A 19,802-nucleotide genomic window follows, 5' to 3' on the forward strand; every position below is an offset into this window, starting at 1 on the left:
TTGAGTTAGTATTTTTGTGTTCTTTTGGTAGATAGCTAGAAATGCAATTGCTGGATTGTAGAGTAGTTCTATTTTTAATTTTTTGAGGAACCTCCATACTGTTTTCCAGAGTGGTTGCACTAGTTTGCATTCTCACCAACAGTGAAAGAGGATTCCCCTCTCCATATCCTTGCCAATGCCTGTTGTTTCTTGTGTTGTTGGTTTAGCCATTCTGACAAGTGTGAGGTGGTATCTCATGGTAGTTTTGATTTGTATTTCTCTGATGGTGAGGTTGAGCATCTTTTCATGTGTCTGTTGGCCATCTGTATGTTGTCTTTGGGAACATGTCTCTGTTCATGTCTTCTGAAAATTTTTTAATTGGATTATTTGTTTTTGGGGTGTTGAGTTTTATATGTTCTTTATGTATTTCAGATGCTAACCCAAATCAGATGTCATTTGCACATATCCCATTCTGTAGATTGCCTTTTAGTTTTGTTGATTCTTTTCTTTGCTGTGCAGAAGCTTTTTGTTTTGATATAGTCTCAGTTATTTATATTTGCTTTTGTTCCCCTTGCCTCAGTAGACTTATCTAGAAGGAAGTTGCTACAGCCAGTGTCAAAGAGGTCACTACCTGTGTTCTCCTCTAGGATTTTTATAATTTAAGGTCTCACATTTAGGTCCTTCATCCATTTTGAATTTATTTTTGTGTGTGTTGTGAGAAAGTGATCCAGTTTCATTCTTTTGCATGTTGCTGTCCAGTTTTCCCAATACCATTTGTTAAAGAGACTGTCTTCTTTCCATTGGATATTCTTTCCTGCTTTATCAAAGATTAACTGACCATATAGTTGTGGGTTCATTTCTGGGTTTTCTATTCTGTTCAATTGATCTATGTATACATTTTTGTGCCAGTACCATACTGTGTGATCACTACAACTTTGTAATATTACTCAGCCATAAAAAAAGAGTGAAATCTTGCCATTTGCAAGGAAATGGGTGGAGCTAGAGAGTATTATGCTAAGTGAAATAAGTCAGAGAAAGACAAATACCATATGATTTCACTCATGTGGAGTTTAAGAAATGAAACAAGTAAACAAAGGGGAAAAAAGCAAACAAAGAAACAGACCCTTAACTACAGAGAACAAACTGATGGTTACCTGAGGGAAGGTGGGTGGGAGGATGGGTTAAATAGGTGATGGGGATTAAGGAGTACACTAGTTGTGATGAGGGCTGAGTGTTGTATGAAAGTGTTGAATCACTATATTGTATACTTGAAACTAATATTTCATTGTATGTTAACTGGAAATTTATTTAAAAAATTTTTTTTATTCTTTCTTTGGATTGACCGATTCATTTAAATTTTTGTTAGTTGATATACAGTGCAGTATTGGTCTCAGGAGTAGAATTCATTGATTCATCACTCACAACACTGAGTGCTCATCACAAGTGCCCTTCTTACTACCCACCCACCTCCCTCTGTCAACCCATAGTTTGTTCTTTATCATTAGAGTCTCTTGTGGTTTGTTTCCCTCTCTTTCCCCCCCCTTCCCATATGTTCACCTGTTTTGCTTCCTAAATCCCACATATAAGTGAAATCATGGTGTTTTTCTTTCTCTGATTGACTTACTTCACTTAGCATAATACATTCTAGCTCCATTGCAATGGCAAAATTACATTCTTTTTGATGGCTGAGTAACATTCCATCTATTACACGTGTGTGTGTGTGTGTGTGTGTGTGTATACACACTTCACATTTTCCTTATCCATTCATCAGTTGGTGGACTTTTGGGCTCTCTCGATACTTTGACTATTATTGATAATGCTGCTATATAATGTACCCCTTTGAATCTGTATTTTTGTATCCCTTGGATAAATATCTAATAGTGCAATTGGTGGGTTATGGAATAGTTCTATTTTTAGTTTTTTGAGGAACCTCCATACTGTTCTCCAGAGTGGCTGCACCAGTTTGCATTCCCACCAGGAGTGCAAGAGGGTTCCCTTTTCTCTGCATCTTTGCCAACACCTGTTGTTTCTTGTGTTGTTCATTTTAGTCATTCCGACAGTTGTGAGGTGGTACCTTATCATGGTTTTGATTTGTATTTTTTTGATGATAAGTGAGAACTAACGAATTTAAATAAAAGCTTAAAAATGTAATTATGTCAATGATTTTAGGTGTAAAATAATATTTTAGAGCAATGGCCCTCCAACTTTAATGTATTTAAAAAATCAGCTTAAAGCTTGCTAAAATGAAGATGTCTTTAGCCTTATTCCAAAAGATTTTGTCTTGTTCTATGTAAAACATTTGCTGAACTTACCTTAAAGATAAAAGAATAAAAAAAAATAGAAGCTTTGAAAGTTAGTGAATTGTGAAGCAGGAAATTAAAATATCATATCCAAGTCATTACTGTGCCTGCATAGAAATTTACTTTAGTTTGACAGAAGTCTTTGTTATTATTCACCAAAATATTTCAAGTCGGTAGCCTTGATTTTGAAAATTTCCTTTGTTATAGTTCCTTTATGTTTTATCCTTGTCTGCTGTGCTCCCTCCAGTCTTCCTTTCTTTCCTTTAGTAAATGTTTGAGTATCTACAATGTATCATTCATTGTACTAGGAATCTGGAATGACTCAAATATGCAAAAGACATGAATCTAGCCTTGGTGTTCTCATTTCAGAGGCTGAGAATCATTTATAAAATAATTGATAACTATATAATATACTGAATGACAAAGTTATTCGGGGTAGTGGAGAATTCACAAAACATGTGACATTTGTACTAGCTCCTAACAGATGAGTAGGAGTTTGTCAAAGGGATGAAAGGAAATGACATTCAAGTTAGTGAGAATAATATTTGCTAAGACCTAGAAGCATTCAAGAGGCTGGTTTGATGAGAGCAGGGTGATGGGTGAATTGTAGAAAATGAGGATGCTAAGATAGATTAGGACAAGGGACCTTTATCTTTTGATTCACTTTACTTTAATGCTTAATACACCAGTGTAATTTCAGTGAGTGTCAAGAGGAGAAAATGAATTTGGGATATTTTAGGAGAAGAGTTGGCAGGATTTACAGACTAGTTGGATATGAGTTAGGAGGGTTAAAATTGAACTACAGTGAGAGGGCGTAAGGGTGACTAATTGGAAGAGTAATGAAGATGTAGCATCTGGTGAAATTGGACGTCTACAACTTTCAACCATGTTTGGATAAACAGGGAGCTCTTATCCAATGGCCAGATCTTATCTTTAAAAAACTTTGTTTCTTTCAGCTTTATTGAGGTATAATTGACAATAAGATTGTAAGATATTTAAAGTGTTTAGTGTGATTATTTGATATACATCATGAGAGGTTTCCCACCATCACCTTATCTTTTTTGAAGTTATCTCAGCATATGAGCCATGTTTGTTCGTGTGTTCCCCTTATGCCTATGAAAGTAAAGCAGAATGATCTTGTAGTTTGCTTCTAAAGCCTGTGCGTGACTCAGTTATTTTATTTTAGGAGTTGAAAACAAAGGTATAACCAGAGATATATTAGAAGATTTATGTGTAAATAAAGGTTTTCATGTTATAGTATAATTTTTAACAATAAAAAAATTGGAAATAAATGTTCTCAAAAAGGAATCAATTAGATAAATTGTGGTATATTTGTTTGCTGGATGGGTAAGCTAGGGAAAGGCTGGGCTGTTGTAACAAAGAGACTTAGTAATGATTCCATGGTTTAAATATTTTACTTTATTTCTTACTTTAGAGGGGAGTGTTTCAGGTCAACTGGAAGTTCAGCTCCATGTGGCCGTTCAGGGACACAGGTTCCACCCATCTTATTTTTCTACCATCTTCTGGGGCAGTAATGGTCTAAGTTTGGCTGTAGGCATATCCATCTGGCTTTATTGAAACTGTTCTTGCCAAGGTCCACAGTGATGACATAATGTTACATCCAATGGGACAGTTTTAGTCCTTCTATTCTCTGTGACCTCTGGGGCTACTGATCACTTGTTTATTAAAGTTTTTCCTCCATATGGCTTCTGCTGTTTTTTTCTCCTAAGTATTTGTTCTTTGCATCTTTTTCATGTTCTTCCCCTTAGCCTTGCTTATGAAGGGTGGGCTCGCCAGTGTTCTGTCCTTGGCCCGCTTTCCTTTACATGTGCACCCATGATGATATCACCTGGGGCCCCTACCACATAATGATGTCTCCGAATCTGCATTTCTAGCCTAAAAACCTTTCTTTTCTTTTTCTTTTTCTTTTTTTAAAGTTTATTTACTTATTTTGAGAGAGAAAGATGCAGGGGGCAGAGAGAGAGAGAGAGAGAGAGAGAGAGAGAGAGAGAGAGAGAGAGAATCACAAGCGGGCTTCGCATCCACAGCGCAGAGCACAAATGGAGCTCTAACTCAACAAACTTTGAGATCATGACCTGGGTCGGAACCAAGAGTCAGACCTTTAACTGACTGAGCCACCCAGGCGCCCCCTGAAAACCTTTCTTTTATGCACCAAGACCTGTGTACGTATAACACTTGTACTTAAATATTCTGCAGGAAGTTCAGATTTAAGATACCCAAGATTGACTTAATATCTTTCTTCCCAAACTAGCTCTTGCCTGTCATAGCCACCTAGATCAGAAACCAGGAAGTCAGCCTAAGCAATTTCCTGTTCTCCCTCCTCCACTGAGACCCTAACACTTTGTTAAATATTCCTGTTGAGTGTTTTTGCTGGCATTTGCTCTTTCCTGTATCCATTGCCACAGTCTTACTTCAGGATAAGATTAAGAGCTTCTTTAGGGAACTGTGTTTCTATTCAAGCTCCCTTCCAATTTTATTTATTGATTAAATAGGTTAGTGATTCCTTTTACTGGTGTTTGGTGGATAACAGCTGGATGTTTAAATTGTATAACATCTGGCACAGTGCCAAGTTCAGTTCAGCTGTTAACAACTAAATTATATTAATAATAAATGAAAAGAGCTTATGAATAAAGATGAATTAAGATTAGTAATTATATTAGTTTAGTAATTATAATATTCAAAGAATTATGGGAGAAAAATTTAATACTATTTAGGAAAAAAGAACTAGAGCTAAAGAAAATTATTTTTATATTTTAATGTTTAACTTAATCCAGTCTAAGTCAAAGATCTCCAGTGTGTTGTAGCTTTTAGCACCCTGTAGGGAAAGGAAGAACAAATAGTTTTCAAACTCAGTTGGTGTGTTAGTTCAACTTCTCCTTTAAATTTGGCAGGACTCCTATGTGCCCTGCTAAGGCTGAACAGAACAGAAAGCCAAGCCATAGACTGTCATGCATGACAGTTCTAGCCAGTTAACCCAGATTCCTTCTGGACATCTTGCCCACCTGTTTTGTTCTCTTATTGGCATTGGGACTGCTAGCTTCTATTCTCTCGTGATCTTCACATTCTCCCTTGCAGTTTCCTTGACTCTGGCATACCTCTGTATGTCTGTATGTACTCACCGAATTTTAATGTCTTCTGTGCTTCAGAGTGAGAAACTTTCTTCTCTATTCCCCGTTCATTGGTTGAGTCACTTTTGGCTTTCCTGCCAGAAGAGAGGTATTTGAGCATAGTCAGTATTTTTGAAAAGTAAGTATTGTGCTGGGTGGCATGTATGGCAAAAAAAAAAAAAAAAAAAAAAAAAAAAGGCATTTTACCTAGTTCCAGATTAGTAGTAATTTTCTTCTTCCTTCTGCTAGCTAACATTTATTGTGTTTTCACTGTGAGTAGGGCACTGTTTCACATACTTTAAATCTTAATCCATTTAATTCTCACAACAACCCTATAAGATAAAGACTAACCCCATTTTACAGGCAAGTCAACTGAGGCCCAGAAAAGTTAAATTTGATCCATGCTAGTAAGTGATGGAGCTGGGATTCAAATCAAGGCATAATGCTTCCAGAGCCTGGTTTTCAATCACCATTCTGTACTGACTCTTAGAAGAGGGGATGGTTCAGGTACATATATAGCTATAATACAAATAGAGATGTTCTTTTAGATAATGAAACCAAAACACCACATGCAAACTGTGTGAGTCATCATTGTGGAGGGAAAGGAATACTGAAACTGCCATCAACTAGTTCTGTAACTTTGGGGAAGACTGAGGCCTTTGCATTCTTCATCTTGTAGAGTTCCAAGGTCTCTTTTAAAAAAATTATATAGAATTCCAGGTTTTCCTCTTTATTAACTTAGGCCTTATACTTTCCTCCTTTCCCTGTTTTGTTTACATTCAGGTGCCTACTACCTGAATGTAAAATCATATCTGAAATCATATCTTCTGAAAATTTTTACTTTTTGTTTAAGTTCCACAAATGAGTTACAGTTTTGTATGTGATACCATGGCCCATTATCGTGTATTTTTGCCCCTGTAGAACAAACCAGATCCTCTTAGACATAAACACATTCAGTAATCAACTGGTCAATGAATAATGTATTTGCTGTGTATTTGTCAAATATCTGCCTCTGTGCTAGACCTGTAAATCTGGATATAAGTTAGTCAGTAGTTGGGTGTTGGTTCTGCTCCCCAGAGATCTTACAGAAATGATCACTGTAAATATTTTGAAGCCTGGCCTTTAAAATTTGTTCATTTTTGTGGTATGACAAAATATTAAAATGACATTTTGAAACATTTTGTGTCAGAGAGGCACACAAATACATAGTGATTTCAAAAATTTCAAAAAGATATTTACCCACAGTCTACAGTTACAAACATATTGTTCATAAATGTGTGTATCTATGTATAAGTAAGTGAACCAAAATTTTATAGAACAGTAGTTTTTATTACTATATGTTATGCACTGTAATTTTTTAATTCTGTTCTGTATCATTTTTTAAAAAATTTGGTTGCAGTCTATCAAACTGAGTTTGCAACCCAGTAAAGTATCTTAACCTACAGACTGAAAAATGCTACACTTAACAAAAAAGAAGGCAAATTATATATGCTGTTTTTCTGATTTTCTAGTTTTCAAATATATCTTTATTTGAATGAGAATTTATCTCTTTATAAATTAGGATTTCATAAACTTTACTATAAGGGCAGAAAATTGATTCTCCTTGTCTTTGGACCATAGGAACCTAATTGATTTTTATACAAGATTACTTGAAGCATTAGGTTGCATTATTCTCACATAAATTTTAGACTAAGAGTCATACTATGTAGTATTACCATAATTTTTAACAAAATTGATTTTTATCAGATTATATCATTAGGATAAAACACATTTTTAACACTTAAGCTCCCACCCCATACTTCTTTATGGATAATTACATTAAACTTAAAAAAAATTCTGTAAGAATGAAATGTGTCTTTATTTAAAGAACCTATGGCTCTTTTTTTTTTTTTTTAGCCTTATAAAGCTGATTCTTATTATGAGGCAATGTTGCACCGTTGTTAAGCACATAGGTTCTAGAACCACATTTCAAGGTTTCACATCTCAACTGTCAGTTGTAGGACATTTTCGAAAGTTAGTTGCTTAATCTCCATGTGCCTCAGTTTCCTTAGATTACCTTAGTAGAGTGGTTATCATGGTTCAGTGTTAATATAGAGAAACAGGGCATACAAAATAGATGGGTAAAATTGTGAACATACCACTTTAGTAAATAGGGTAGAGTTAGGATGTATACAGATTGATCTATTTTTCTTATTTAAAGATATGATGCTGAGCACTCCACCCCCTCTTGTCCACATACATTCCTCTCTATTCTGGCATATCCATTCATTTATGGTTCTTTAAGGTGTTGCAGATGTTAGATTAAAAGACCTTCTCTCCTAGAATAAGTCATAGTAGGTGTTATGCTGGAAGTTTGAAACTTCATTTTTTAAAAGTTTTATTTATATTTAAAAAGTTTTATTTGAGAGAGAGAGAAAAAAAAGCACAGGTGGAGGATGGGCAGAGAGAGAAGGAGAGAGAGAATCCCAAGTAGGCTCGGCACTGTCAGTGTGGAGCCTGATGTAGGGCTCAAACCTGTGAACCATGAGATCATGACCTGAGCTGAAGTTGGACTCCCAGCTGACTGAGCCACCCAGGTGTCCCCTGCAACTTCAATTTTGTTTGAACTTCAGTCTTCTTCAAAGCCTCTTCTTTGAAGCCCCTCCCATTCCTTCTTCCTTCCTTCAGTTAGCTTTGCTGTGCAACAAACTCTTCCAAAATTTAGTGGCTTCAAACAACATTCTTTTTATTATTGCTCTTCATTTTCTGGTTAGCCAGGAGGTTCTATAGTTAGCAGGTGGGTTGGCTGTGGCTAGGTGGTCCTGGATGGTCTCACATATCTGGCTGGCATTTGTCAGGCTGGTTGCCCTAGGGAACCTCATGTGAGATGGCTTGTCTCTGTTCTAAGTTACGTCTTATTCTGCAATAGGCTAGCCTAGAATTTGTCACATAGTAGGCTTGACATAGCTAGAGAAGATGAACGTTAATGTGCAAGCACTCATTAAGCCTCTGCTTGGGTCATGTTTGTTGATGTCCCATTCATTGGTCAAAGGCAATTACATGGAAAAGTCCAGAGTCATTGTGGAAGAGTCCTATATAAGGAAATAAATACAGAGAAATGGGATTCTTTGGAAGTATTTTTGGCCATTCTTAGTTACTGAATTTTTTTTTTCATTAATGCTCTTTATTTACAAGTAAACAATCAATTAAGGAGAGTAATAGTTTTCTTGTTTTAATTTTGTGCTCCTGAGTTACTGAATTTTTACCACAGCGTAGATCCCAATACATATTAGTTTTGATTATAGTTTTATTGTTTGACACACAAGCATTTATTCTGATTTGATGGAAACTTGCTTCGTGTTTATTTCATGCCACTTTAGTAACTATTTTCTGTTTCTAATAGATTTCTGATAGATACCTGGCTGTAGTCATTAATCCTTTGAATCTAACATCCAGATGTCTGTGGGAGACAGGCAGTTAACATAACTGAGTGAGGTTAGCCTAGTTTGCACATAAACAAATACGCTCTGTCATAAATTGGAAAGTGAAAGATGCCTATCCAAAGGGTACATAGCCTCTACTCACACATCAGGTGAGGATGTGGATTCAGTATTTCCAGGTCTCTTGATTTTTCAAAAAAGTAGGAAATCTACGTTTTGATGTGAAATCTCACATTTAGTGTGAAATGTGATTTTGAATGCTAAAATTTAATTAAAAATGTAAAATGCCCTTTTCAATGGCAAAAACAATAGTGATGCTCTTAGCTGAATAAAATAAGCCTGCCAATTTGTGACTAAGGGATCTGAAACAGCCACTATCCAAAGGACTTCTGCTTTTGGTCCAAACCTGAAGAGTTCGTCTCATCTGCCACTGCTTCTCAGTTTGTGGTGTTCTCCATATTTTCATTCTGGATGAATACTTATTTTCCTCAATACTTATATTCTCTGCCCCTATGACTTAGGAATGCCCTTCGATTTTGTCATCCTTATCCCATTCTACAGCCAGCTGGTATTCTTACTGATCCTTTAAAACTCAGCTTGGAAATTCCACTTTTATAAAACTTCACTGAATGTTATTTCTCTGTCTGAAACTCAAAGCACTTTGAGTCTTTGTTATGGCATTGATAATAATCTTCCTTGTATTGAAGTTGTTTGTATGCTTTATTATCATTCTGCTAGAATGTGGAGTTCATATCTCGGCTGGACTTTGTATTTCCTGCATTACTTAGCATGGCTATCATGCCTGGAATGCCTGCCTCCCTAATCAGGGGAGGTCTCACTCAAAGAGGAGCACTTTATTTGAAGGTTTCCTTTTCCTGACAGGTTTAGTTTGGAGTCCAGGGCTGAAGAAAAAAAAAAAAAAAAGAATCTGTTGTTGAGATTTTCATCCGTGGAAGCTCTGTGGAAGTTGAAGCTAGGAAGAAAGGCAGGGGGATTGAGTCTCAGGCCAATTGAAGAAGTGAGCTATTAAATTGTTAGGGAAAAACAGGCAGGAATCTGGGATATGGCATCATGATTATTAGGCAGGCATGATCATAGGAGATACAGGTGTCGCAGATCAATAGGCTAGCTGGTTTTAAAATATAATCTCAGGAACACAGCCTGCATCTCTGGGGTTCCTTGAGGTCTGAGGCTGTGTTCCTTAAAGCCTCTTAATGAACCCAATATTTTTCTGATCGTCTTAATTATAAATTTAATTTAATGTAAACATTAATTTCTATAGATATTTGTTTGATCTTTACTTTTAAATTTTGTAGCATGGTCTTACTGATTTTTCTGGCATCCTCAGAATTGAAGAGGTACACTGGCAAGAGGTCCCTTGTTGCAGGAAACACTCAGCCAATTGGTGCTCTTGGTGGCTTTTCTGTATCATGCCCATGGTTGCTAGAACACTTAGTATGAGGGAACTTAAGAATTTGGACTATTCTTAGGCACTTCATGTGAGTATCCTCCTGCATCTTTGTTTTCCAAACATGGTCAGGGGACCCAGTGGTGGTCCCTTAGCTGTTTATCAAGTGGCCTTTAGGTGGTGTGGCAGTTCCAAGCAAACGTGATGAGACAGTTTTACTCAATATATTTTAAAAGTTTGAAATGTAAAATATAATTATGATTTTTATGAAAATTCTATTTTGTTATCAGTTATAGTCTTAAAAGTTATGCTTTTAAAATAGGGTAATATTGGTCAGTTAATCTTAATGAAGATTCAGTTAACAAAGTTTGCTTCTCCTAATGTATCTTAATGTCATTAGTGAGTTAATAAAGAATTTGATTAAATTTGTTTTTGTTGTTGTTACTATAGCATTGCATTATATTCCTACCTCATAAAAGGGATCAATGTCTTTAAAGTGGTTTAATTGATGCCAAAGAAAAGAGGTGAAATTGTAACATAAATGCCAGAATTCAGAATTAAGTCATAAATGTAAATAGTAAACAGTCCTAGTGCAAATAGAGTATGTGTTGGGATAAATAATCCGCAAGTTTGATGATCTTGCATAAACAAATAAGAGAAAATATAAATAGAAGATACATGATTAATATCAGCAAATTTGATTTTACTATGTAGTCCTCTAATCCCTGGTGTGTTGTATGTTATGAACCATTGTCAAATAGTAGCAGGAAACAACCAAGGCCTTTGTATTATTTTTAAGGTATTGTAACCACATTGATAAACCAATTACATTTTTTTTCCTAGGACAAAAGCAAATAATGCTTTGAGGGGGGAGTTCCTATGTTTGTAATAGAGAAGAGACTTAAACAACAGGCACCTAATTCAGAATTGGACTCTTTGAAATAAAAAATAGGTAAATGAGAGCTTGCATAGCATATTGGGTAAGAGCATGGGCTGCCTGAGTTCAAATCCCAGGTTTGTACTTACCAGCGGTATGTACTTGGTCAAACCACCTCCTTTCTATATGCTTTAGCTTCCTTATCTACACAGAGGGAATATTAGAAATATATAGTACATAGATTTGTTAGGATGCTAGGAGCTAATATTTATAAACATTAGAACAGCACCTGGTGCCTAGTAAATGTTATATAAGAATTAAATAAACTAGAACTAAATAAAAATGTCCATTAGAAATGTTTTTGTAAAGATGAGATTATGATTCAAATAGATATAAAATAAACACTTATGAACAATTTTATTTAACTCTGGTTCAGAAGAGAATTTAAAGGGATCACATATATAGGTAGTAAGGAACTCTGAAAGGAATTTGCAAATAAATGCAAATTTACCACAGGACAATATCAGTTGCATTCAAGGGAACATAATTTATTTGCGTTTCCATGGACAAGAATCATTTGCATTTTCATCTGCTTTCTATAACTTACAGAATTGTATAATAGCTCAAAGACAATGAAAGACATTATGCCGATGGGTAAACTAGATGGGATACCCACTATTATATTTTCTCCTTCATATCAAAGTCTTTCACAGTTTTTTTTGGACAAAATATTACAAACAAATGATAATAAAACCAACTGAAGGTTAATAACAAATATTATTTGTTACTATTCCTCAGAGTAGGAAGTAGAAGGGACAATTTTTTTTTTCAAAGACCACTTTTGAATGTCACATGATATTAACAAAGACATTCTATTTAACCAAACTTTAGTTTGGTTCCTGTAAGCCCTTTTCTTGACTAGGATCCATTCTTGGTAGACCTGCATAGCTCAGTGTTAGCAAGAATCTTGCTAAGTCAATTTAGAGAGTATTCCCTACCCTGGATGTCTGATTGTCTTCTTTATCTGATCTTTGAAGGCTTTTGTCTTCACTCCTGACTGATTGGGGATCTATTAGTGAGGCTAACTCCTGAGCCAATGCCCCAGATGACAGCCATTAATCTTAGGATTCTAAGTATACTCTCTAAAGCTGGGTTAGAGGCCCAGGCTTCTTTGTTTGAAAGGTACTTCTTGGGCTAGAAGTCTTTCTTCTTGGCTTTTTGTTTTCAGTGGCAATTTACCCCTGGGCTGCGAAGGATTCTCCTGGCTCTGTGTAGGCCTGTTTTCTGTATTTCATCCTGCTTCTCCCTTGGGAACTTCTGAGTCCACTGAAATGCCCTTCTTGAGGTTTTGCTGATTATATGCTATGCTATCTCTGCCTACTTTCTTTCTTGCTGGCATGACTTTACTAAGGATAATTTGGAACTTCATTGGCTTCTTTTGGAAAACTTAAGATCTTCAAAACTGGCTCCTCTAAGATCTCTCTCTTCCCATTGCTTCTGATCCTCCTTCCTCCCCTTATAGTTGTTGATCTTCTTTTCAACTCCCTTGAATTTCTTGATGTGTACCTTTTCGTATTTCTACCTTCAACATCCCTCTTTTCCCTTCCCACTGAAGCTTCTCAACTCCCTGTAATCATTTGGACTTTAGGCTCCCTACTGCTCATCAGGGGCTCTCAAGGGACTCAGGGACTCCTGAAAGCAACTACTCGTGGCAGAAAAGGAAGAAAAGATAATTGGAAACAGACCAGATGCTTTATATACTCAGATAAACTTTGGAGACATCCAGACAGCTGCTTGATGTCTCCTCAGTCAGTTTGTCACGTAAAATTTCCATCTATAGGGTATTGAAGAGGGCATCTTTTGGGATGAGCACAGGGTGTTGTATGGAAACCAATTTGACAATAAATTTCATATATTAAAAAAATAAAAAAATAAAATTTCCATCTATAGCCTCTATACGATTATAATTTTTTTTAACGTTTATTTATTTTTGAGACAGAGACAGAGCATGAACGGGAGGAGGGTCAGAGAGATGGGGAGACACAGAATCTGAAAAAGGCTCCAGGCTCTGTGCTGTCAGCACAGCGCCCAACACGGGGCTCTAACTCACAAACTGTGAAATCATGACCTGAGCCGAAGTCGGACACTTAACCGACTGAGCCACCCATGCGCCCCTCTATATGATTATATATCAGGGAAAATGAAAATTCTTGAAAGTCTCCTCCACAAATGTTGGTTAAAAAGCATTACCCCTCATATTGAACAGGTTACCTTGATTTTTTCCTTCTGCCAGAAACAAAATTTAGATAAAAATATCAAGGGGAGCATAGATCAGAGTGTATTACTGTGTTTACCTGACTTATGGCTAAAATTTTAGAATGAAAGCCACAAGATCTTTATATCTGTTTTTATGTATGTATATATTTGTATGTATATTATGTATATGTGATATTTTTCTACTTTTGGATTGTATTACCACATTAATTCATAAAATCCCATAAAGGAACGCTATTAAAATTGGCTGAAAGGTAAATGAGAGCTTATAAAAATATTCCTAAAACTCTCAGAAACAGAAACTAATCCAAATACTTTGCTTTTCAACTTTATATGACTTGAGTAAATTTTTGGTGAATAATATTCGCTTAATATTGTTGGCTTAATAAAAATAACTATCTTCTGAGTTATAAGTAATATGATAAGAGCATACATTTTGTTGTACTTGGGTACAACAAATAACGTTGTATTATATCTGGATGTTTAAGATTATAAAAATTTTAAATTCAACCCAAGACCAAATGTATAAGTAAAAATGCAGGAAAAATTAATGCCGGATATTCATGACACCTTGTATTTGAAACATAGCAGTAAAAGAAAAATCCATTTATTTAACTTTTTTAGGTTTTTGCTTTTGTGCTGCTTTCCTAACATTCATGTACTGTAAAAATAATTAACTGGGAAATAACTTGAGATGATGACGAGCTTTGTTTCATGTTGAATATGTCTGCCTAAAAATAGTTTCCATGTCTTTGCAAGACCTACATATTCCAGTTTTAGTTAGCATTCTGCTAAATAAGTTTAGAGAGAATACTCCACCCTCAATATTGATCAAATTCCACATCCCCTTCCATACCCCAAATGATGTCTGATCACCCTAGCCTGCCTTTAGCAAGAAGCCTAAGTCTGTTCAATCAGAATCTCCCCCTGCCTCTAATTTTTCTTCTTAGTGATTTTCCTTCCATTGATTCCCACTCTGCTCATGGCTGCAAATCCCTACTTGTCCTTGCTGTATTGGGAATTGAGCCCCATTCTGTACTGAGATCTTTTTTTCCCAGTTGCAGTATTTTCCAGAATAAAAATCTGTTTTTACTACTTTAATTACTGTCTTTTTTGCTGTTCTTTGTTTATATGTTTTATAATATAAATAGTATGCAGTCTGGAAGAACAATTACTGTCATGTGTACATTGACAGATATTTCAACTTGTAGTTGGATAAAGCCAATTATGTGCAAAATGTGAATTAGTTTTTGTGTACATATATAACGTCCATGAAGTAGCAATGCTTGACAGTTTTCTATCTTATTGCCGAAAACTCAGGATGTAGGAAAAGATACATTGGAAGAGCTGATCAAACACAGTTGTGTGAAAAGGAAGGCAATGCATTGCCATTCAAATAAAAGAAATTATTTTCTGGTGGTAATGTACATTGCTGCATTTACAGAGAGTAGTTGGTGGTCAAAAGTATGCGGTCTGATTTTGGCTTATTGCTAAAGGAAATACAGATACTTATTAATACTCTCAAATTATAGCTCTTGAGTAAATTTATGCCTTTTTTATATACCGTGTGAGACATTGGGCAGCAAGTATAAGTCTGGCTATGAGGAAGAAGGATGCTTGTACTTATTCATGATGCTGATGATTCTAATAAGACCATTTTGAGTAACTTATTTGAATAACATGTCACAGCAGTATATTTATTTGATACATTGAATTTGCTTGAGCCTTTAGACTCAAAATGTCACAATTTTAAAATTTGCAGATGAGAGATGAGGATTTCTTTTAAGAAAACTGAAATGTGGTATAAATGCTTGAACTTTAAGTCTTTCCAATACCATTCTTTGATAATTTCTTTCTATTTGGAGAAAGAAATACATGATTTATTGTCACATATGTTAAAAAGTCACGTTATTATAAATACAATTTTACATACATAATGCTTCATTAACAAATGAAGAAGTAGTTTTTAGAACTAAATGCAACTTTAGGAAGGATTAGAAATCTATCTACTTTGTATCCCAAGTTAGAAAGTCAAACTTTATGCTTTCATTTGTGATATGCTTATCAACTTAATGCCTGATGGAGTTCTGAAACTCATCAGTGAGAAGTGTTTATAATTTCAGGTTTACAACAGTCCAAATACGTATACTTTTTTTTTTTTTGACAAACCACCAAATATTTATTGTCATTCAATAATCTTTAACTGGGAATTAGGACTTTCTAATTTGGTAAAAGTAGTAAGACTAGAAACTGATTGGGTGTGGAACTCAAGGTGTTCTGGCTCAAAGTCTTTGTCAATGGGCCAGGCATTGGCCTGGCAAGAGCACAAACAAAATTCTTTCACTGATGGGAATAACAACAACAACAACAACAACAACAACAATAAGTGTAATGATACATTTTTCAAAATAATATTGTTTGAAAATATTTCTTAACTACTGTGTTTTTCTTAATATAGATGTTGACATAACTTTTCATCTTTGTAAATCCTTTGTTTAAAAAAAAGGTAGTATTTGTTGAGAGCTTACTGTGGAACAAGTATTATTCTAAGTATTATGAACTCATAATTGTGAAGGAGCCAGTAATTTACAGACTGAAGCATAGAGAAAATAAATAACCTTTCCGATATCACCCAGTTGTTAACTGGTAGATCAAAATTTGAACAGAGATAGTCTGGTAGTAAAGTGTGTGCTTTTAGCCATTACCTGACAAGGACAGATGGTACTGGAGAAGCCCTTGAGGTGGTTTTATTTTTTTATTATTGTTTTATTTTGAGGTCCTCTAATGTCTTTCTCTGCTCTTTTCACATACAATTTTCCCATTTTATCCTCCTCCTCCTTATTATTATTACTACTATTGTCAACACTAATGAATATTTTGATTAGAATCCTTTAAGGAGAGCAGTGACTACAAAGAAGGGGATACCTCGGAGACAGAAAGAGAGAAAAGATCACTTTTGTGACCCAGGATCATATCCTTACTCTTGGCCAATTTTTTTCTATGGCTATGGGGGCCCAAAGACAATTTAAGTGACTTGTAACCTATCATCTCTAATCTCCTAAATACTTCAAAATTGAATGCTCATTTAAGAGTATCATAGTGAACTGATAGCATTATCTTCTCCCTTGAAAGATTTGCACAGATCATAAACACTTTAAAAAGTTTGAGTTTATAAATCTCCTTTCGTAGAGGTATATTAAAAAGCTTTCTATGTATAGTAATATGATGTTTTTTAAATCATTGATTTTGTAAACCTCTGTGTACTGTATTAACATCACTTGTTAAGAATGAATGAATCTCAAATTATAGTATTATCATAAAAGATTTAAAAGTAGGTCAAGTTGTAGAATGTAATGTTTTGGCTTGTTTTCAGCTTACCAGTTTGCTGGCTGTTGTGTGCAGGACAGAGCTTTTCTCTTTTAAATCTAGCAGCGCCCTCTAGAGTGAAAGGTTAATACAATTTGATAAGAAAAGCAGTTTGACCCACTCAAGTATTTTTGATCCTTCCCATTTTGAGGGGCATTTGTTACAAGTAGCAAAGAGTGGAACCAACATGTTTTTGTTCTGGGTGAATATTTTTTTCAAGGATGACTTGGTAACTACAACGAAATAGAAAGAAGCTCATTCACTGTGAAAATTTATTTTTGTCTTGGCAAATCTTTCAAGGGAGAAGATAATGCTATCAGTTCACTGTGATACTCTTAAATGAGCATGCAATTTTGAAGTATTTAGGAGATTAGAGATGATAGGTTACAAGTCACTTACATTGTCTTTGGGTCCCCATAGCCATAGTTGTACATCTTTTTCTTCTTATGAAACTTGATCGTTCATAATGTTATTTTAAAATTGATATTTTCATAATAATAAGAAACATTGAGTTTTTTTGACCAATATAACATGTCTAAATTTATTGACTGCCTATTATATACATGATGTACTACATTTGTATTGAGGAATACATAATAAATAGAGAATAAGCCACACCCCTGGTACTTACACATTTATTTCCACTTGTCTTGTATATCAGATTGTGACCCATATTGGCTATTTTATCAAAATTGTCCTTAAGTAAATTAAGACTATACTATTGATATATATATATGTATATATATATATTCTTTTTTTATTACAGAAGAAAATACTCAGGAAACATCACAGGTGAAGAAAAGTTTGAGTGAAAAAGTTTCTCTCTATAGAGGTGACATCACATTGCTAGAGGTAGATGCTATAGTCAATGCGGGTGAGTACTTGATTTTTTTGTGATGTATTATATGAGTATTATTTTAAATTATTTTTCATAAACAGGAATGTGGGTATTTTAGGAAAAGATGTCCTTCCTGGTATAGAAATATCTTATGTACTTCCCTTCTGGATTAAAAACACTGATGATTTATTTTACGTATGTGCTGCAGTTAATTTGCTAACTCATGGTATCCATGCTAAGTTGAGACTAGGGTACTAGATCATTGGAAAAGTGAAAGATTATTGCAGAAAGTTCCTCAGAAAGAACTTTAGCAGCTCTATTGTTGCTGGTTGTTGGGTTAATAATTTGCCAACATAAAAACAAATTCATCAAGCTTTTTCCTTCTTTTGAATAGGTTGTAAGGAGATGATTGAACTACCCCAAAACAAGTAATCTAGAAAGTAATTATTTCTGCGGTTTCCAAATCACAGTTGTTTGGTTGCTCATGTTTGCTATGAAATGCTTTATTCTAATTATTTCAATAATCAAGTAATTTTTATGTTTGAAAATAGGGGAAATTAACTTATTTATGATGGTATCTCCTATATATTTTATTATGTGACTATATGTCAAATACATAGTAGTTGTGATTCTATAAAAATAAATGTCAATAATAAAAGGATATTTAATGATTTTAATTTGTGTTTTGTAAAGGTAGACTTTTTTCAGCCTATCCTTGGCTTGAAAATGCCAAATAAAAATAAATTTGGACTTAGGTAAGGAGAGACTTTGTTCAGAAAGATTATTACAGTAAGGGGAAGAGTACTATTGTAATAGGAGAAGAAAGAATATTGCAGTAGGAAGAACCACTTTGACCACAAGATCTATAAGTATCTCAAAGATCAATCAGAAAGGGGCTTTTCTTTTATAAGGAGGAGTAAACAGGCTAAAAAGAATTGGGTGTGGGGGACTGGGATGAATGGATGGCATGATTGGACAGTTGATCAGGGAATATTCTTCCCCTGAGGTCCGCTGATTCTTGGGAGGGGTCATTCAGGAAGGATTGTTCACCTTCCATTGCTCAAGGATGGGTCAAAGTCCAGGGACTTGAAAGAAGGAGAAAAGCCTTACTAAAGTTTGGTCAACTCCAGTTAAGAGCTGTTGACCAATCAGAATGGTCAATATGGACAAACAGTTCAGCTAATCATTTATGAGTGAAAGAATGGGAATTTGGAAGATGTGTCTTTGTCTTGTCATAGGTTACAAGGGATCATCCATGAGTTTTATCTCAGTCACACGGGGAGCATATTTCTGTGCTGGTAAGCTGTTTCCTCGAACACAAAAGGGTGAGGGGTAATTTTTTGGCAGTCTCTGTTTTCCAGGAGTACAGGGTTCATGTGAAATTCAACATTGTCTTGAAGCTTCCTCTGGTGATGAATAAATTCACACAGGCTAGTAGGAGCATGCTTTGGTGGGTGAACAGAAGGATCTCACAGAGATCTGGAATGTTGTTTAGGAGATAGACTTCTAGCAGGAAGTCTGGAAGTCTAGTCAGCTTGTTATTCCCTCAGAATTGGCTGTCGGTTGCTTTGTACTGTAATTTGCTTTGCCATAGTCAGAGCTGTTTTTTCTTTTTCTCTTCTTCTGATTCCTCTGTGATTCCTTTGTCCTCTGCTGCATCTCTCAAATGCAAAACCTTCATGAGAGGGGATCAGCCTTGGTCATTTAATCACCACTCAATATGAATCACTTATTTTGGATAGAATTACATCTTCATGCCACCTCATAGGCTACAAGTCTCCCTTATATCTAGTCTCTGTGGACTGTTCATTTGTAGCCCTGGGTATCAAGATGCTTTTCTCTGATCTATGGGGCGTCTGGGGAAGACATGCCCTTAGAAAGAATCCCATGAACTCCTTTCCAGTACAGAGGTTTAATCAGATATTATTGTAGCTATTAAGTCATTAATGATTTATTATGCTCTAAATCCTATAAATATGTAAGCTTTAATTTAAAAAAAATTAAAAGCTTTTATGTATATATAACACCAACCTTCCTGTATATTCTTGTAATTTCTAGCTGTTAATCCTAGTTCTGTTCTGTGGAGTACAACTAGTGACGTGTATTTTCTTCTTAAATACCTGAAGATAACTCTTGAGTTTCTTTCTTGTTATTAACATTACATTGGATTTGCCACGTTGGCACACTTAATAATAGCAGCAATTATGGTTTTT

The 19,802-nt window shown here is 35.1% G+C and overlaps 1 protein-coding gene across 1 annotated transcript in view; it reads left to right on the top strand.

Moving 5' to 3' along the window:
- Window positions 1–19,802, top strand: part of MACROD2 (mono-ADP ribosylhydrolase 2) — a 2,026,389-nt gene that overhangs the window by 52,371 nt on the left and 1,954,216 nt on the right. Inside the window, exon 3 of the mRNA XM_023251484.2 lies at window positions 17,518–17,625. Within this exon, the coding sequence (XP_023107252.2) occupies window positions 17,518–17,625 (108 nt within the window). The remainder of the gene's footprint in view (window positions 1–17,517; window positions 17,626–19,802) is intronic.

Source organism: Felis catus, chromosome A3 (assembly GCF_018350175.1).
Source record: "Felis catus isolate Fca126 chromosome A3, F.catus_Fca126_mat1.0, whole genome shotgun sequence".
Taxonomy (NCBI): Eukaryota; Metazoa; Chordata; class Mammalia; order Carnivora; family Felidae; genus Felis; species Felis catus.